The sequence below is a fragment of the Ranitomeya variabilis genome, chromosome 5 (genome assembly GCF_051348905.1).
Source record: "Ranitomeya variabilis isolate aRanVar5 chromosome 5, aRanVar5.hap1, whole genome shotgun sequence".
Taxonomy (NCBI): Eukaryota; Metazoa; Chordata; class Amphibia; order Anura; family Dendrobatidae; genus Ranitomeya; species Ranitomeya variabilis.
In genome coordinates, this window is record NC_135236.1 from 175,629,205 (window position 1) to 175,649,610 (window position 20,406).

Sequence of the window (20,406 nt, forward strand, 5' to 3'; positions counted from 1 at the left end):
CTTAGGCCATGCCCCCAGCAGTTACATGCTTCAGGTCCTGTTTGTCTGAAGCACACATCTTCACCGCTGCTGCCCCGCCCCACAGGTTTCTTTGGGCACTGTTTGTTTTACTCAGGACACGCGCACTCGCTCAGTGAGCAAGTGCAGCGCGGTGTTCCTGACACAAAACAGTTGCATGCCTCCCTGGATAACATATGTTAGAGAAGAGTATCCCGTTAAAACGGCTGTTCCAGGAGTTAAAAAAAAAAAATTCTTAGAGGAAGGGAATAATGTAAAATAAAGAAATAAGCATTACTTTGCCTGTGAATCCCCCACATTTCCAGCAATTATGATGTGCCATATATCAGCCACTTGACCACTGCAGCCAATAAGTGGTCTCAATGGTCTTGTGCTGAATACGTAACCATCGCGACTGAAGCCACTGATTCCCTGCAGCAGTCAGGTAACTGATGTACATGACGCCAGGAACCACCAGAGCAGGTTGACCCGTGAATTTTAACAGATGTCCTTGATACTTGATTCCGAGCTTTCATTCACCCCCCACATCCGATCACTGGCTCGCTCTTGTTATCTGCACCTCAAAAACATTTCAAAAATTCGACCCTTTCTTACTTTCGACTCTGCAAAAACTCTTACTGCTTCTCTTATTCATTCTCGTCTGGACTATTGTAACTCTCTACTAATTGATCTCTCTCTTACCAAACTCTCCCCTCTCCAATCTGTCCTGAATGCTGCAGCCAGGATCATATTCCTCACCAACCGTTACACTGATGCCTCTACCTTGTGCCAGTCATAACACTGGTTACCCATCCACTCCAGAATCCAGTACAAACTTATTACCCTCACCCAGAAAGTGCTCCACGGCTCAGTACCACCCTACATCTCCTCCCTGGTCTCAGTCTAACACCCTACCCGTGCCCTCCGTTTTGCTAATGACCTGAGGTTAATATCCTCAATAATCAGAACCTCCCACTCCCGTCTCCAAGACTTTTCACGTGCTGCGCCAATTCTTTGTAATGCACTACCCAGGTTAATACGATTAATCCCCAATCCACACAGTTTTAAGCGTGCCCTAAAATGCATTTGTTCAGACTGGCCTACCACCTCAACACATTAACCTAACTATCCCTGTGTGGCCCATTCAAAATTTTTACCAGAACCAGGTTCCTCGCATCATGTTCTCATACGCATTATGCAGTTGATAGCCCTCTGTATCTGTACTGTTACATACTTAGGCTTATACCCGGTTCATGCAGCTTTACATGAACACCCGATTCTTACACTATGGTCGGACCGAACAACGAAAGCAATTGTTACCATCCACCTCTCGTGTCTCCCCTTTTTCCTCATAGATTGTAAGCTTGCGAGCAGGGCCCTCACTCCTCTTGGTATCTGTTTTGATCTATGTGTTTATTGTTATGCTGTAATGTCTATTGTCTGTACAAATCCCCTCTAAAATGTAAAGTGCTGCGGAATATGTTGGCGCTATAGAAATAAAATTATTATTATTATGTCCTTAGCTGCTTTGCCTGAACACTTACAAAAAGATACCCCTACAAGATGAATGCTTACAATGAGGGGTTCTCACTTTTTACAGTTGCTAGCTCGGTAGACCATCAATTTGAGTTGTCCAGTCTAAAAAATGACTTTATGTAACATTCTGATGTTTGCTAAGGCGGTCTCAAATTGTTAGTGAAATAAAAAAAAATGATTTAATTGGTGATCAGTCTTTGCAGCAAGTGCCTCTCAGTCAGCTCCGAACCATCAAGAAGTAATAAAAGTAGAGTTGAAGACTAAATCCATCCTGAAAACAAATCAATATTGTCCATGAATAAAAGGGAATAAAATAAAAGATAAGGAGCTTACTAAAAAGTATAAAAAGCTGAATACACAAAGCTTTCATGAGAAAGAAATAGGCACAAAAGGAAGTTCAAAAGAAAAGGACCAGAACTGGGTCACAGTATTATCTACATAGTCACAGCATGAGCTGGAAAAATAACTACATAATGAAGAGAAGAACCTAGCATTTTTTGTCTAAGTTGGTCTTCCAAACTGTGCAGTGTGGTGAGGTAATGGCCATAATAAAATCACTAGTTCTCAGTGAACATGTGTTGACAGCTAACACAAAATCACCGACTCCTTGTGTGGATATTACAGGGACACAGAGGTGTTAGCCGGCGGCACACAAACTAGGCTACGGCGCGTCCACAAAGCAGCTAACTATATTACAAGAGCACATCACTACACAGCCATTCAGCAGTACTCCCTGGAGAGAATTACCTCAGAGCTGACGGTCTTCATGATGGAAAAGGCCAGTTTTCTAAACCAGGAAAGCAGTTTAGAAAGGAAGCTGGAAAGCTGGGCAGAGGGGTTATGGTAAACAGGGGAATAATGAAATGGAAGAGGTAATAAATGGATGGACATGGATGGGAAAATGTCATAAACAAAGTCAGCGATGCTTCACAGATCAATAAGAGGATGATATACTTTAGGGCATGGGAGGATGTATGGTAGAAACACTCGGATGGAGGAGAATTCTAGATCATAAGATCAAAACACGGTGGTAAGATTAGGAGGGGAGTCACAAAACAGTGCATAAAGATGGAAGTGAAAACATCTTACACATTACATCACAGAGGGAAACGGGGAGCTTTGGTAGAACATTTATTTTTTCATTAGTTCTGCTTTTGGCAATTTAATAGTACCTACCCTGGCATAGAGCATAACACAAGCCCATGCATGGTTGTTACCTCAAAGAAACTTCATGGCAGAAAACCACTTGCTAAGGCCAGAAGTCAGCGTGATGGATGCACCAAGGTTTTAATTTTCCCTATAAAAAGTATATTTCTGCCTATTTTCCCTTAAGACTTGGAATAAGGCACTAAAGGTCTGTATATTTGCTACCTAGCTTAATATCAGAGGGACTAATTGGACTGATGTTTCATTAAGTTTCACTGTTATTTCATGATGTTTTACTGGTAATAATGTGGCTTTGTTTCTGATATTTTGGTTGTGATGAAAAATCTTGTTTTTATACTGTATATCTCTAATCAGAGTATTGATAGGGTTAAGTTCACACCTGTGTTTTCATCCTTATAGATGTTAACCGATATATATATATATATATATATACATATATATATCCCACCCTGTCTTTATTTGCTTTTATGCCACGATTAAGGATGCTTGCTTTCGAAATGGTTTGCTTTATTCTACTATTTTTTTTAATTGGATTATGAAGTTTTAGGGCTAGTGCACATGACTGCATTTTCATTCCAAGTGCAATCTGACAAAAGATATGACAACACTCGGACCAATGTTATTCTATGGAGCCGTGAACATGTCCAATTTTATCCTCAGAGAATGTCTGAGGAAAAATTGCAGCATGCTTGAGTTGGATCTGATTATCAGATCACACTTGTTCATGCAAGTCAATGAGTCCGTGGGAACCATTGGACTGCACTCAGATGACGTCTGAGTGCAGTCCGATTTTCACGAACTTACAGGATGGAGAAGATGGAGACATTTTTTTCTCCTCATCTGAGAAAATTGAATCACACTATGATCACCAAATTACCTAAGTTGGATGCATTGTCGAGAAGCAGTCTGTACACCAAGGGTTTGTGCTACTACGGAGGAGGTGAGCTGGCTGCCTTTTTTTTTTTTATTGTTGCACTAATTGACGAGACAACATAAATAAACTCTGTTGAGTCTGCAGATAAAAACTAAAGGCAGCCAAAGTTGAAATTTTATTGGGTAAGGAAGACTTGAGGTTTTATAATTTTGAAGCTCCTGAAGTAGGAAATTGTGGATTGGCTTCTTAGGATTAAACAAGTTTTTCTTCTAAAAAAGGAAAACTTTTTTTGTAGAAGATTTAAAGTGTTTGTCTTATTACAACTGCCTTTTGAAAATGAAGATGGTGATCACTTGTTGTTTGGCCAAGAAAATTGCGGTCAGCCTTACTCAATGACATATAGATGGCACAAGTCCACCAGATCAAGAGCAAGTGATACTAATGTGCAGACCTTCTAGACTAATTTGAAGAAACTACTGCTGTAAAGTATCTACCTAACTGTAATGAGTGAATGGGAAGCGATAGTGGACTGCAGCTCTCCGCAAGCTTTGCCATCCACCCTTAGCCTGCACGAAGGTCGCACAGCTCTTTCCAGTATTTTACCTTAGTTCCGGGTGATCTTTTCTCCAACAGAAGGCGAAATCGATTGCATGTTCGTTTGTTGTCTTTCAAACCTTGACCAAGACCACGATTGTCATCTTGCATCAAGCGTCGGTCCAGAATGATCTCGAGTTCACCTGCAAGAGAGAGAAAGGACAATAATGGCCAATTTGTTTTATAAATTAATATTGTTAGCCATTTAAAGCCAAGTAATATCAATAGCGGCGTTAAATGTGATCAATGTTGTGGCGCTGACAGATGGTGCTCAGATTTAACTATTCTGATTTTCATAAACAGAGGAAACTCCAAGTGATTAATTAGCAGAGAACATAGCGCTTCTCCTCACCACTCTTCAGGCTGGATACCCCCAGGGCTTGGGCCGTGTGTAGCGTTAATCTGTTCTGCTCATCCTGGATGTATGCCATCACCGGCATTGGGTAGAAGTTGGCTTGCAGTGGAAGTTTTTTGAAAAACTTTCTAGTTTGGATCTGCATTAAAATAAGAACAAGAATATGTCTGATTTTACGGAAATCTACAGTAAGAATATTGACAGTTATACTGAGAATAATTTATGTACAACGGACCATACCACACTGGGGCTGTGTATCTCGTCCTTCTTAATGTCAAGGGTCTCTAACAGCGTAATGCAGTAGAAGCGGGATAAATTCAATAGAAAGAATCTGGAGTGATATTTGTCTATGGCTTTTAACAATTTGGATGCTGCTAACAATCTCTAAATTGCACAGTAGCCAGCACGCGTACACACCGGCTCCCATCGATACGGAGCAATCAATCAAGTTAACCCCTTCATGACCTTGCCGTTTTTTGCAATTCTGACCAGTGTCCCTTTATGAGGTAATAACTCAGGAACGCTTCAACGGATCCTAGCGATTCTGAGATTGTTTTTTCGTGACATATTGGGCTTCATGTTAGTGGTAAATTTAGGTCGATAATTTCTGAGTTTATTTGTGAAAAAAACGGAAATTTGGCAAAAATTTTGAAAATTTCGCAATTTTCACATTTTGAATTTTTATTCTGTTAAACCAGAGAGTTATGTGACACAAAATAGTTAATAAATAACATTTCCCACATGTCTACTTTACATCAGCACAATTTTGGAAACAAATTTTTTTTTTGCTAGGAAGTTATAAGGGTTAAATTTTGACCAGTGATTTCTCATTTTTACAACAAAATTTACAAAACCATTTTTTTTAGGGACCACCTCACATTTGAAGTCAGTTTGAGGGTTCTATATGGCTGAAAATACCCAAAAGTGACACCATTCTAAAAACTGCACCCCTCAAGGTGCTCAAAACCACATTCAAGAAGTTTATTAACCCTTCAGGTGTTTCACAGCAGCAGAAGCAACATGGAAGTAAAAAATGAACATTTAACTTTTTAGTCACAAAAATGATCTTTTAGCAACAATTTTTTATTTTCCCAAGGGTAAAAGGAGAAACTAGACCACGAACGTTGTTGTCCAATTTGTCCTGAGTACGCTGATACCTCATATGTGGGGGTAAACCACTGTTTGGGCGCACGGCAGGGCTCGGAAGGGAAGGAGCGCCATTTGACTTTTTGAATGAAAAATTGGCTCCAATCTTTAGCGGACACCATGTCGCATTTGGAGAGCCGCCGTGTGCCTAAACATTGGAGCTCCCCCACAAGTGACCACATTTTGGAAACTAGACCCCCAAAGGAACTTATCTAGAAGCATAGTGAGCACTTTAAACCCCCAGGTGCTTCACAAATTGATCCGTAAAAATGAAAAAGTACTTTTTTTTCACAAAAAAATTATTTTAGCCTCAATTTTTTCATTTTCACATGGGCAACAGGATAAAATGGATCCTAAATTTTGTTGGGCAATTTCTCCTGAGTACACCAATACCTCACATGTGGGGGTAAACCACTGTTTGGGCACATGGTAAGGCTCAGAAGGGAAGGAGCGCCATTTGACTTTTTGAATGAAAAATTATCTCCATCGTTAGCGGACACCATGTCGCGTTTGGAAAGCCCCTGTGTGCCTAAACATTGGAGCTCCTCCACAAGTGACCCCATTTTGGAAACTAGACCCCCCAAGGAACTCATCTAGAGGCATAGTGAGCACTTTAAACCCCCAGGTGCTTCACAAATTGATCCGCAAAAATGAAAAAGTACTTTTTTTTCACACAAAATTTCTTTTAGCCTCAATTCTTTCATTTTCACATGGGCAACAGGATAAAATGGATCCTAAAATTTGTTGGGCAATTTCTCCTGAGTATGCCGATACCTCATATGTGGGGGTAAACCACTGTTTGGGTGCACGGCAAGGCTCGGAAGGGGAGGCGTGCCATTTGTCTTTTTGAATGGAAAATTAGCTCCAATCGTTAGCGGACACCATGTCGCGTTTGGAAAGCCCCTGTGTGCCTAAACATTGGAGCTCCCCTACAAGTGACCCCATTTTGGAAACTAGACCCCCCAAGGAACTTATCTAGATGCATAGTGAGCACTTATAACCCCCAGGTGCTTCACAGAAGTTTATAACGCAGAGCCGTGAAAATAAAAAAATAATTTTTCTTTCCTCAAAAATGATTTTTAGCCCAGAATTTTTTATTTTCCAAAGGGTAATAGGAGAAATTGGACCCAAAATTTTGTTGTCCAGTTTGTCCTGAGTACGATGATACCCCATATGTGGGGGTAAACCACTGTTTGGGCGCACGGCAGGGCTCGGAAGGGAAGGCACGCCATTTGGCTTTTTGAATGGAAAATTAGCTCCAATCATTAGCGGACACCATGTCGCGTTTGGAGAGCCCCTGTGTGCCTAAACATTGGAGCTCCCACACAAGTGACCCCATTTTGGAAACTAGACCTCCCAAGGAACTAATCTAGATGTGTGGTGAGCACTTTGAACCCCCAAGTGCTTCACAGAAGTTTATAACGCAGAGCCATGAAAATAAAAAATAATTTTTCTTTTCTCAAAAATGATTTTTTAGCCCACAATTTTTTATTTTCCCAAGGGTAACAGGAGAAATTGGACCCCAAAAGTTGTTGTCCAGTTTCTCCTGAGTACGCTGATACCCCATATGTGGGGGTAAACCACTGTTTTGGCACACGTCGGGGTTCGGAAGGGAAGTAGTGACGTTTTGAAATGCAGACTTTGATGGAATGCTCTGCGGGCGTCAGGTTGCGTTTGCAGAGTCCCTGATGTGCCTAAACAGTAGGAACTCCCCACAAGTGACTCCATTTTGGAAACTAGACCCCCAAGGGAACTTATCTAGATGTGTGGTGAGCACTTTGAACCCCCAAGTGCTTCACAGAAGTTTATAACGCAGAGCCGTGAAAATAATAAATGTGTTTCCTTTCCTCAAAAATATTTTTTTAGCCCAGAATTTTTTTATTTTTGCAAGAGTAACAGGAGAAATTGGACCCCAAAAGTTGTTGTCCAGTTTCTCCTGAGTACGCTGATACCCCATATGTGGGGGTAAACCACTGTTTGGGCACATGCCGGGGCTCGGAAGGGAAGTAGTGACGTTTTGGAATGCAGACTTTGATGGAATGGTCTGCGGGCATCATGTTACGTTTGCAGAGCCCCTGATATGCCTAAACAGTAAAAACCCCCCACAAGTGACCCCATTTTGGAAACTAGACCCCCCAAGGAACTTATCTAGATGTGTGGTGAGCACGTTCAACCCCCAAGTGCTTCACAGAAGTTTACAACGCAGAGCCGTGAAAATAAAAAATCATTTTTCTTTCCTCAATAAAGATGTTTTAGCAAGCAATTTTTTATTTTCACAAGGGTAACAGGAGAATTTGGACCCCAATATTTGTTGCCCAGTTTGTTGTGAGTACGCTGATACCCCATATGTGGGGGTAAACCACTGTTTGGGCACACGTCAGGGCTCGGAAGGGAAGTAGTGACATTTGAAATGCAGACTTTGATGGAATGGTCTGCGGGCGTCACATTGCATTTGCAGAGCCCCTGATGTGCCTAAACAGTAGAAACACCCCACAAGTGACCCCATTTTGGAAACTAGACCCCCGAAGGAACTTATCTAGATGTGTGGTGAGCACTTTCAACCCCCAAGTGCTTCACAGACGTTTATAACGAAGAGCCGTGAAAATAAAAAATAATTGTTCTTTCCTCAAAAATTATGTTTTAGCAAGTAATTTTTTATTTTTGCAAGGGTAACAGGAGAAATTGGACCCCAACAGTTGTTGCCCAGTTTGTCCTGAGTACGCTGGTACCCCAAATGTGGGGGTAAACCACTGTTTGGGCGCACGTCGGGGCTTGGAAGGGCGGGAGCACCATTTGACTTTTTGAACGCAAGATTGGCTGGAATCAATGGTGGCGCCATGTTGCGTTTGGAGACCCCTGATGTGCCTAAACAGTGGAAACCCCTCAATTCTAACTTCAACACTAACCCCAACACACCCCTAATCCTAATCCCAACTGTAGCCATAACCCTAATCACAACCCTAACCCCAACACACCCCTAACCACAACCCTAACCGCAACACAACCGTAACCCTAATTCCAACCCTAATCCTAACCCTAATCCCAACCGTAACCCTAATCCCAACCCTAACCACAACTGTAACCCCAACACACCCCTAACCCTATCCGTAACCCTAACCACAAGCCTAATCTTAACCCTATTTCAAACCCTAGCCCTAATTCCAACCCTAACTCTAATTCCAACCCTAACCCTAAGGCTATGTGCCCACGTTGCGGATTCGTGTGAGATTTTTCCGCACGATTTTTGAAAAATCTGCAGGTAAAAGGCACTGCGTTTTGCCTGCGGATTTACAGCAGATTTCCAGTGTTTTTTTGTGCGGATTTCACCTGCGGATTCCTATTGAGGAACAGGTGTAAAACGCTGCGGAATCCGCACAAAGAATTGACATGCTGCGGAAAATACAATGCAGCGTTTCTGCACGGAATTTTCCGCACCATGGGCACAGCGGATTTAGTTTTCCTTAGGTGTACATGGTACTGTAAACCTGATGGAAAACTGCTTCGAATTCGCAGCGGCCAATCCGCTGCGGATCCGCGGCCAATCCGCTGCCAATCCGCTGCGGTTCCGCGGCCAATCCGCTGCCAATCCGCTGCAGATCCGCGGCCAATCCGCTGCGGATACGCTGCCGATCCGCAGCGGATCCGCGGCCGATCCGCTGCGGATCCGCGGCCGATCCGCTGCGGATCCGCGGCCGATCCGCTGCCGATCCGCGGCCGATCCGCTGCGGATCCGCGGCCGATCCGCTGCGGATCCGCGGCCGATCCGCTGCCGATCCGCGGCGGATCCGCGGCCGATCCGCTGCCGATCCGCTGCGGATCCGCTGCGGATCCGCGGCCGATCCGCTGCGGATCCGCGGCCGATCCGCTGCGGATCCGCGGCCGATCCGCTCTGTGTGCACATGCCATAACCCTACCCCTAACCCTAACCCTACCCGTAACCCTAACCCTACCCCTAACCCTACCCCTAGTTCTAACCCTAGTTCTAACCCTAACCCTAGTGGAAAAAGAAAAAAAAATATTTTCTTTATTTTATTATTGTCCCTACCTATGGGGGTGATAAAGGGGGGGGTTTATTTATTATTTTTTTATTTTGATCGCTGTGGTAGGTTCTAATCAAAATGTACTTGTAACGAATCTGCCAGCCGGCAGATTCTTTGGGCGCACTGAGCATGCGCCCGCCATCTTGGAAGATGGCGGCGCCCAGGGAGAAGACGGACCGACTTCGGGAGGATCGGTAAGTATGAGGGGATGGTGGGGGGGTGGATCGGAGCACAGGGGGGGGGATCGGAGGACGGGGGGAGCGGACAGGAGCACGGGGGAGCGGACAGGAGCACGGGGGAGCGAACAGGGGGACGGAGGGGGGTACCGGACAGAACGGAGGACTGGGGAGGAGATCGGGGGCGGTGGGGGGGGCCAGAACATGATTTCCAGCCATGGCAGATGCTATTGCAGCATCGGCCATGGCTGGATTGCAATATTTCACCATTTTCATAGGTGAAATATTGCAAATTGCTCTGATTGGCTGTTGCACTTTCAACAGCCAATCAGAGCGATCGTAGCCACGTGGGGGCAAAGCCACCCCCCCCTAGGCTGAAGTACAACTCCCCCTCTCCCTGCAGATCGGGTAAAATAGGAATTAACCCTTTCACCCGATCTGCAGGGATGCGATCATTCCATGACGCCACATAGGCGTCATGGGTCGGGAAGGGGTTAAAGAGGCTGGTGCTAGGCGGGGAAACAACATTGGGAAGCAGAGGCTCATGAAGTGCTCCGTCAGGTCCAGAGCACATAATGTATCATTAGCATTTGAATGAAAACCCCGATTTCTTGGGAACTCAGCAATACACATTTACATTTCGAAGACCTGCATGAACATATACAGTTTATCACAAAAGTGAATACACCCCTCACATTTTTGTAAATATTTTATGATATCTTTTCATGGGACAACACTGAAGATATGACACTCTGATACATCTAAATAGCTCAACACACAGCCATTAAAGGGAACCTGTCACCCCCAAAATCGACGATGAGATAAGCCCACCGGCATCAGGGGCTTATCTATAGCATTCTGGAATGCTGTAGATAAGCCCCCGATGTTACCTGAAAGATGAGAAAAAGGGGTTATATTATACTCACCCGGAGGCGGTCCTGCTGCAGTCCGGTCCGATGGGCGTCGCGGTCCAGGGCCTCCCATCTTCTTACGATGACGTCCTCTTCTTGCATTCACGCTGCAGGCGTACTTTGTCTGCCCTGTTGAGGGCAGAGCAAAGTATTGCAGTGCCCAGATGCCGGGCCTCTCTGACCTTTCCAGGCGCCTGAATACTGCAGTACTTTGCTATGCCCTCAACAGGGCAGACAAAGTACACCTGCGCCAGAGCCGCAGCGTGAAGACAAGAAGAGGACGTCATCGTAAGAAGATGGGAGGCCCCGGACCGGACTGCGACACCCATCGGACCGGACCGCGACACCCATCGGACCGGACCGCAGCGGGAACGCCCCTGGGTGAGTATAATCTAACCTCTTTTTCTCATCTTTCAGGATACATCGGGGGCTTATCAACAGCATTACAGAATGCTGTAGATAAGCCCCTGATGCTGGTGGGCTTAGCTCATTGTCGATTTTGGGGGTGACAGGTTCCCTTTCATATCTAAACCGATGGCAATAAAAGTGAGTACACCCCAAATGGCCAAATTGTGCCCAAAAAGGCATTTTCCCTCCCGATGTCATGTGATTCATTAGTGTTACAAGGTCTCAGGTGTGAATGGGGAGCAGGTGTGTTACATTTCTCATACTGGTGACTGGAAGTTCACCATGGCTCTTCATGGCAATGAACTCTCTGAGGATCTGAAAAAAGGAATAGTTGCTCTACATAAAGATGGCCTAGGATATAAGAAGATTCCAACACCCTTTGAGCACAACTGTAACACTTGTATTCTGTTCTTTTACTTGGAGGCAGAGATATTAATAGGGAGGCAAAAAAGAACCTGAAAGCCGTTGAGGTCAGTGAAGAAGGTGTCCTCGCTCTGGATGTCAGTGCTGATTCTCATGGCAATCTCTTTATTGACATGATCACGGATGTCAATGAGGGAACTCATATCTACAGAAAGGCCATCAGTTCCTGTAAGGGAACACAGTGCTGATAGTAAGTACAAACATCACAGAGAAAAAGTGATGCTAAATCATATTATGCACAATGTGTCACCACTATATTGCATACATAATGTGGATCAAGAATGAGACCTTCAGTTTTACAAAACAAAAGCAAAGCTTAAAAGCAAACACTTTAAACTCCTATGGTTTAATGTAAACCCCATATGAGGCCCCCCACCTAGTCCTGTGGATGTGTTGACATATTGAGTTTTGACAGTGGATTTTTCTGAAGTAAAAATGTAGTACCTTGTCAGGAAAATCGCAGAATGCATGATGCTTGTTTCTCATTCATTACTGATGTACATTTAGTTGTGATTGTATGCATTCATTTAAATGGGTGAAAAATGCTGCAAAAACACTAAGGGTACCATCACATTAAGCGACGCTGCAGCAATATACACAACGATGCCGATCGCTGCAGCGTCGCTGTTTCGTCGTTGTGTGGTCGCTGGAGAGCTGTCACACAGACAGCTCTCCAGCGACCAACGATGCCGAAGTCCCCGAGTAACCAGGGTAAACATCGGGTTACTAAGCGCAGGGCCGCGCTTAGTAACCCGATGTTTACCCTGGTTACCAGTGTAAGTGTAAAAAAAAACAAACAGTACATACTCACATTCCAGTGTCTGTCGCGTCCCCCGGCGTCCGCTTCCCTGCACTGTGTCAGCACCGGCCCTAAAGCAGAGCGGTGACGTCACCGCTGTGCTCTGCTTTACGGCCGGCTGGCGCTGACACAGTGCAGGGAAGCGGACGCCGGGGGACGCGACAGACACCGGAATGTAAGTATGTAGTGTTTTTTTTTTTTTTTACATTTACAATGGTAACCAGGGTAAATATCGGGTTACTAAGAACGGCCCTGCGCTTAGTAACCCGATGTTTACCCTGGTTACCAGTGAAGACATCGCTGGATCGGTGTCACACACCAATCCAGCGATGTCAGCGGGTGATCCAGCGCCGAAATAAGGTGCTGGCCTTCTAGCTCCGACCAACAATGTCACAGCAGGATCCTGATCGCTGCTGCGTGTCAAACACAACGATATCGCTATCTAGGACGCTGCAACTCACGGATCGTCGTCGTTCTCGTTGTTAAGTTGTTCAGTGTGAAGGTACCTTAAGAGTCGTCATGCTATATGTTTGAAAAAACACATTTATGTTTAAAAACCTATGAAAAAAATAAGCAGCATGTGGATGAGATTTTGAGAATTGCATTAATTTTGCTGGTACTGTAAAACGCTGTGTGTTTACACATGAAAAAAAACATAAGGGAAAAACGCTGCACATACTCAATGTGTGAACAAGTCCAACAGCTCCACTACTGCTTTAAAGTCAGGATACAATGACCCTGACAAATTGGTTCTCTAAATTATATTACATTTTTTTTGTCTTAAAAGAAAACCATTGGTCTCTCACTTACTGGCACTGCACAGCTATAAGGTAAATGCTGTCCGGAGATTATAATTGTAAGAATTTGACTACTTTGATAAAATGCTTACCTTGAATAATAAACTGATTATTATTTAAGTAAGGAATCAATAATATTATTTGCTTTGTTAGAGGCCGGGTATCATCAGAAAATGATTTATAGTTTAAATCAGATTTTGATGAATATTGTTACGTCTGTACTGTAGTTGTCCAGAGTTGTTATGACTCTCTCAATTTTCAGAGAATATCTTCCACATTGCATTAATAAAAAGCCAGTATATATTAAGTATATATTAAGCGTAACAAACACTGACCTGGTAAATTATAGACCCTCATAGTTTGTTGAACATGTTGAAAATGGCAAGTCACTTCTGAAATGAAAGGACCCTCAATAACGCGTACCACAGGGGGGTCTTTTGGCATGTACAGCTGTAAGATAAGGTACGGTAAATATATTTACCTATAGCCGGCAGTCCTGTACTTATGGACAGTTCAGAGATAAGACACCCTACTGAAGGTAGAACAGAGACTGGTTATTTGTAAGTGATGGATATTTATATATTAAGATCCTCCGCTGCTGTGAGAGTGACAGGCAGACACTCAGGAAGGAGAAGTCTGCAGGGGACACTCAGGAAGGGAGAAGTCTGCAGAGGACACTCAGGAAGGGAAAAGTCTGCAGAGGACACTCAGGAAGGGAAAAGTCTGCAGAGGACACTCAGGAAGGGAGAAGTATGCAGGGGACACTCAGGAAGGGAGAAGTCTGCAGAGGACACTCAGGAAGGGAGAAGTCTGCAGAGGACACTCAGGAAGGGAGAAGTCTGCAGAGGACACTCAGGAAGGGAGAAGTCTGCAGAGGACACTCAGGAAGGGAGAAGTCTGCAGAGGACACTCAGGAAGGGAGAAGTATGCAGGGGACACTCAGGAAGGGAGAAGTCTGCAGGGGACACTAAGGAAGGGAGAAGTCTGCAGAGGACACTCAGGAAGGGAGAAGTCTGCTGAGGACACTCAGGAAGGGAGAAGTCTGCAGAGGGCACTCAGGAAGGGAGAAGTCTGCAGAGGACACTCAGGAAGGGAGAAGTCTGCAGGGGACACTCAGGAAGGGAGAAGTCTGCAGGGGACACTCAGGAAGGGAGAAGTCTGCAGAGGACACTCAGGAAGGGAGAAGTCTGCAGAGGACACTCAGGAAGGGAGAAGTATGCAGGGGACACTCAGGAAGGGAGAAGTCTGCAGGGGACACTAAGGAAGGGAGAAGTCTGCAGAGGACACTCAGGAAGGGAGAAGTCTGCAGAGGACACTCAGGAAGGGAGAAGTCTGCAGAGGGCACTCAGGAAGGGAGAAGTCTGCAGAGGACACTCAGGAAGGGAGAAGTCTGCAGGGGACACTCAGGAAGGGAGAAGTCTGCAGAGGGCACTCAGGAAGGGAGAAGTCTGCAGAGGACACTCAGGAAGGGAGAAGTCTGCAGAGGGCACTCAGGAAGGGAGAAGTCTGCAGAGGACACTCAGGAAGGGAGAAGTCTGCAGGGGACACTCAGGAAGGGAGAAGTCTGCAGAGGACACTCAGGAAGGGAGAAGTCTGCAGAGACACTCAGGAAGGGAGAAGTCTGCAGAGGACACTCAGGAAGGGAGAAGTATGCAGGGGACACTCAGGAAGGGAGAAGTCTGCAGGGGACACTAAGGAAGGGAGAAGTCTGCAGAGGACACTCAGGAAGGGAGAAGTCTGCAGAGGACACTCAGGAAGGGAGAAGTCTGCAGAGGGCACTCAGGAAGGGAGAAGTCTGCAGAAGACACTAGAAGTCATAGAAAGTGCACCTCAATGTTTTGCCTGATTACTACAAATTCTTAACCTGTGCAATGTGCACCCCATGAATACTGGAACTAAGGGGCACTTGCACTAGCCTAATAATGTACTTTTAGTACGTAGTGCAGCAGATGATCCAAGCCTTTGGGGGACTCTGATATAATTTATTTGAATCAAGAGTCACTTTGTTTACAAACATTGGAAAAGTGACGAATAACAGAGAATTGGCAAAATACTAATATTCTAAGAAATCATGCTGCAGAATTGTTATTTCATGGGTAATACAAGTATTTAGCACTAATATTGTCCTCTAATATAATCTCCAGCATGCAGAATAAGTGAGTATATTTATTATAAACTCTATACCTTGGCATCTCCATCAGGTAGGAAGAGGTAAGCTCCACTTTTGTCCTTGGATGTGCGAGTTCCATAGATGAGAAATTCCATGCTAACTTTCTGTTCCTGCTCCTCTCCAGCTCGTTTAATGCCCTGCAACAATCAATAAATAATGATATGAATCCCGGCTGCAGAAAGTTCTGACCTATGCATCGCAAGCATGCAGAAATGAAATTTCAACACAGTATTATTCACCAATATCACTATATCAAGTGCTCTATACTTGTAAAAAGTTATATATACGCTGTAGATAACACGAGCAGCTATAAATATACAATGCCTTGAAAAAGAATTCATACCCCGTGAACTTTTCCACATTTTTTCACGTTACGCCCCCAAACTTAGATGTATTTGATTGCGATTTTATGTGATATATCAACACTAAGTAGCAAGTATTTGCAAAGTATAAAGGAATTGATAAATGGTTTTCTAAATATTATAAATCTGAAAATTGTGAAGTGCATTTGGATTTAGTCATCTAGAGACTGCAATTTTTGCCCATGCTTCTTTGCACACCAGATCTAGCTCAGTGAGATTGGCTGGAGAGCATCTGTGAACAGCAAATTTCAAGTCTTGCCACAGATTCCCAATGGGATTTAGGTCTGGACTGTGACTGAGCCAAGGATATGCTTTGATATAAACCTTTCCATTGTCGTGCTCGCAGTATGTTTAGGGTCGTTGTCTTGCTGGAAGGTGAACCTCCACCCCTGTCTCAAGTGTTTTGCAGACTCCAACAGGTTTTCCTTCAGGTTTGCCCTGTATTTAGCTCCATCTATCTTCCTATCAACTCTGACTAGCTTCCCAGTCCCAAAATTTCGAGAAATGCCGACAGCACATCAGATATGGTGATGCACGTCCTAATTCCACTGGACCCCATGGAGAGTGTACATACTTGAAAAAGACCTATTTGGTCGAAACGTCGCATTTTACTTGGCATAATAAAGTAACTTCTTTTTGGATATTTCACCCGGATTTGATGCTGTCCTTCATTGCAGTTTTGGTAGCTTCCCAGTCCCTGCTGAAGAAAAGTATCCCCACAGCATGATGCTGCCACTGCCATGTTTAACTGTTGTGATGGTGTTTTCATGGTGATAGGCAGTGTTAGTTTTTCATGACACATATCGTTTTGCATTTAGCCCCAAAAGTTCTAGTTTGGTCTCATCAGACAAGAGCACCTTTTTTCCCACATACCAGCTTTGGTCAGATGAGAACTTTTTGGGCTAAATTCAAAATGCTGTGTGTTGTGGAAAACCTATACTACACATCACCCTGAAAACACCATCCCCATTGCATTGTCAAACATGGTGGTGGCAGCATCATCCTGTGGGAATGCTTTTCTTCAGGAGGGGCGGGGAAGCTGGTCAGAGTTGATGGGAAGATGAATGGAGATATATATGTGACAATCCTCAGGAAAACCTGTTAGTAGCTGCAAAATACTTGAGACTGAGGCATAGATTCACCTTCCAGAAGGACAACAACATACTGCCAGAGCTACAATGAAATAGATTAGATCAAAGCATATTCATGTGTTTGAATGGCACTTTCACAGCCCAGACCTAAATCCCATTGAGAATCTATGGCAAGACTTGAAAACTGCTGTTCACAGACGCTCTCCAGCCAATCTCCCTGAGCTAGAGTGCAAAGAAGAATGGGCACAAATTTCAGCCTCTAGAACAGTGATGGGCAACCTTTTGAGCTTGGTGTGTCAAAAGTCGCCAAAAAACCGAACATAACTTGGGTGGTGTGTCACCTTGATAAAAAAACCATAATTTTGCGACATGTATAGTTTAAATAACAAATATGTATAATTATAATTAACTTACCTGCTTAGTGACTTCTTTGTTCATCTGTCAGTTGGTTTCTTTTGTTGGTCTTGCTATTATTTAACTTGTGTGGGGTGCCGTGAACTAAGATAAGTGAGGGGGAGGGGGAATTCTTCCAGTGATGGCGAACCTGTGGCACTCCAGCTGTTGCAAAACTACAATTCCCATCATGTCTTCACAGCCAAAGCTTTTGCTTTGAATGGCCAGGCATGATGGGAATTGTAGTTTTGCAACAGCTGGACTGCCACAGGTTCGCCATCACTGATATAATTTAGTGACTTTTTTGTTGCTGAATTTCATTAGCTAAATGTTCAATTGAAGGTTGGTATTTTGTACACTTCAAGCCCAAGCAAGCACTACTAAGTTCATCTGTCAATCTGTTTCTTTTGTTGGTTTTGATATTATTTAATGCTGAGAATAAGGTCTCACAAAAGTAGGTAGAGGGAAAAATAGTGAGTAAAGCCATTGCTATATTTTTCAGGGTGCTAAAAGTGTCTGGTAACCTATTCCAGGCATTCCAAATTTCCTGTTCATAGTGGCACTCCTCTTGATTCTCCAAGCGGCACCTTTCTAGATTCTCAAGCTTTGACCTCAAGTCAACAAACACCTGAGCCCAGATGCTGTCCTGAAATTCTGCAAGTTGCATCTCCAAATCATCAATTTGTATCCACTGGAATCCATTTAATTCCAAACTACTGTAGACTACTACATCAGGATACTTAATTATTTTCATGGTCTGTTCTAGGCTTCTAAATTGATGAAATCTATCACTGAACTGGTTAAGTAACGAGTCTAAAACATGCTGATACTTTATATGCAAGGGTTCCATTTCATTTTGTACAGCTGCACTGGCCTTCTCAAAATACTTTGTTACTCGAGGAAAATACTTATAAGTTTTAGTTTCTACATCTCGCTTGAAAATTTTAAGTTTACTTTCAAAAGCTTTTATGTATCCAAACATAACGTCAATACTTTTGCCAAAACCTTGTAGCTTTAAGTTCAGTTCATTAATATGAACAGAGAGATCTGTAAAAAACATCAGGTTGTTGACCCACTTAGAATCATAGAGCTGAGGAAAGTTTCCCAGATCCTTATCCTCAAGAAATACCTTAATTTCTTCAAAGCACTCCACAAAGCGCTCAAGAACGTTGCCTCGGCTCAGCCATCTTACATTATTGTACATCAGCAGTCCACTGTAGGTGGAATCAACCTCCAGTAAAAGTGCAGAAAATTCTCGCTTGCGAAGGGGGCGAGCAGTTATTAAATTAACTATTTTTGTAACAACTGACATTAAGTCATTTAAAGGGAACCTGTCACCACGTTTTTGGAAGATGGGATAAAAATAGCGTTAAATAGGGGCAGAGGTGGGCGTTACATTAGTGTGTGTGTTATGCGTTTATTACCCACCTAAGTTGCCGAAATAACTTTGCAAAGTCTCCGTTTTCGCCTGTCAATCAGGCTGGTCAGGTCACATGGGCGTGGTGTCTTCACCCAGATTTGGCGTAGTTTTCCGTTGGTGGCGTAGTGGTGTGCGCATGCCCAAAGTCCGGAATCCTCTTCCAGGGGATTTAAAATAGCGCGGTGTTCGTTATTGCATTGGTGATCGGTGGGCGCGGCCATCTTCCTTTGGCCGCGCGTGCGCAGAAGCGGCGCTCTGCTGGCCGCGGCTTCAGGAAAATGGCCGCGGGATGCCGCGCGTGCGCAGATGGATATCGCGGCGGCCATTTTCCTGAAGCCGCGGCCAGCAGAGCGCCGCTTCTGCGCACGCGCGGCCAAAGGAAGATGGCCGCGCCCACCGATCACCAATGCAATAACGAACACCGCGCTATTTTAAATCCCCTGGAAGAGGATTCCGGACTTTGGGCATGCGCACACCACTACGCCACCAACGGAAAACTACGCCAAATCTGGGGGAAGACAACGCCCATGCGACCTGACCAGCCTGATTGACAGGCGAAAACGGAGACTTTGCAAAGTTATTTCGGCAACTTAGGTGGGTAATAAACGCATAACACACACACTAATGTAACGCCCACCTCTGCCCCTATTTAACGCTATTTTTATCCCATCTTCCAAAAACGTGGTGACAGGTTCCCTTTAAGTCAGTGAATTCTGCTTTGGCACATAAAGCCTCCTGATGGATAATGCAATGAAAAGGCACAATCGGATGTCCAATACCTTCCGTAAACAATTTAACAAATCCGACTTTTTTTCCCCACCATGTTTGGTGCCCAATCTGTCGTCACTGACACAACTTTAGAGATATCAATGCTTAGGTCACAGAATGTTTGCATAACAACCTTACATATTTCACTTCCTGATGTACTTGTTGGCACTGATACTAACTTTATCAACTCTTCTCTCATTGTGAGACCATCAGAATATCGACCAATAATGGCCAACTGAGCATGTGATGTGACATCAGTAGTTTCATCAAGAGAGATCGAAAAATATTTACAATTACTTATGTCTCTCTTTAATTGATGTTGTACGTTTGTGTTCAGTCTCATTGTTGAGGAGAGCCATAAGATCAAATACTTAATTAACCTCAACACATAAGGTAATTGTGGGAAGCAACCTATAACATGTATTGTTTAACCTTACATAAGTTTTCCTCAGACAAAGTAAGACACTTAAGATGGCTGCCATCTCCTGTATCAGAGCCATGTGCTCTGGTATATGAACAATGAAGACACTGAAGATGACTGCCATTTCCTGTTTCACCAGACCATGCGGTCTGGTATCCAAGATGACGCCCACCTCGATGACCTCATGGATCCACCCACAGCGACGCCCACTCTGATGACCTCACGGACCAACCCACCTAGATGACCTCATGGATCCGCCCATAGACTTGCTCATGCCCAACCCACTAACCAATGGAATACATCCGATCACTCCCATTTTAGAGCTAACCGAGCCCCCTTACAGGAGATATATAACATTGTGTTTGACTAATAAATCTCTTCTTGGAGCTGTGCCACACATTGATCAAGGAGAGTTACAGCTGACTGTGTCTGGTGTATTTCTTTAGTGCACATGATCAATATATACATTAGGCCAGGAGTAGGCAACTAGAGAATTGAACATTTATATTAATTGTTCAACCCTAATATTTGGCCGCCCAACGGGGGGCCAGCAGAGGA

The 20,406-nt window shown here is 44.1% G+C and overlaps 1 protein-coding gene across 1 annotated transcript in view; it reads right to left on the reverse strand.

Moving 5' to 3' along the window:
- Positions 1 to 20,406, reverse strand: part of MAN2A2 (mannosidase alpha class 2A member 2) — a 206,699-nt gene that overhangs the window by 21,373 nt on the left and 164,920 nt on the right. Inside the window, exons 16-20 of the mRNA XM_077263559.1 lie at positions 15,408 to 15,530; positions 13,559 to 13,673; positions 11,660 to 11,793; positions 4,521 to 4,662; positions 4,178 to 4,311 (exon numbers count right to left, since the gene is read on the reverse strand). Of these exons, the coding sequence (XP_077119674.1) occupies positions 4,178 to 4,311; positions 4,521 to 4,662; positions 11,660 to 11,793; positions 13,559 to 13,673; positions 15,408 to 15,530 (648 nt within the window). The remainder of the gene's footprint in view (positions 1 to 4,177; positions 4,312 to 4,520; positions 4,663 to 11,659; positions 11,794 to 13,558; positions 13,674 to 15,407; positions 15,531 to 20,406) is intronic.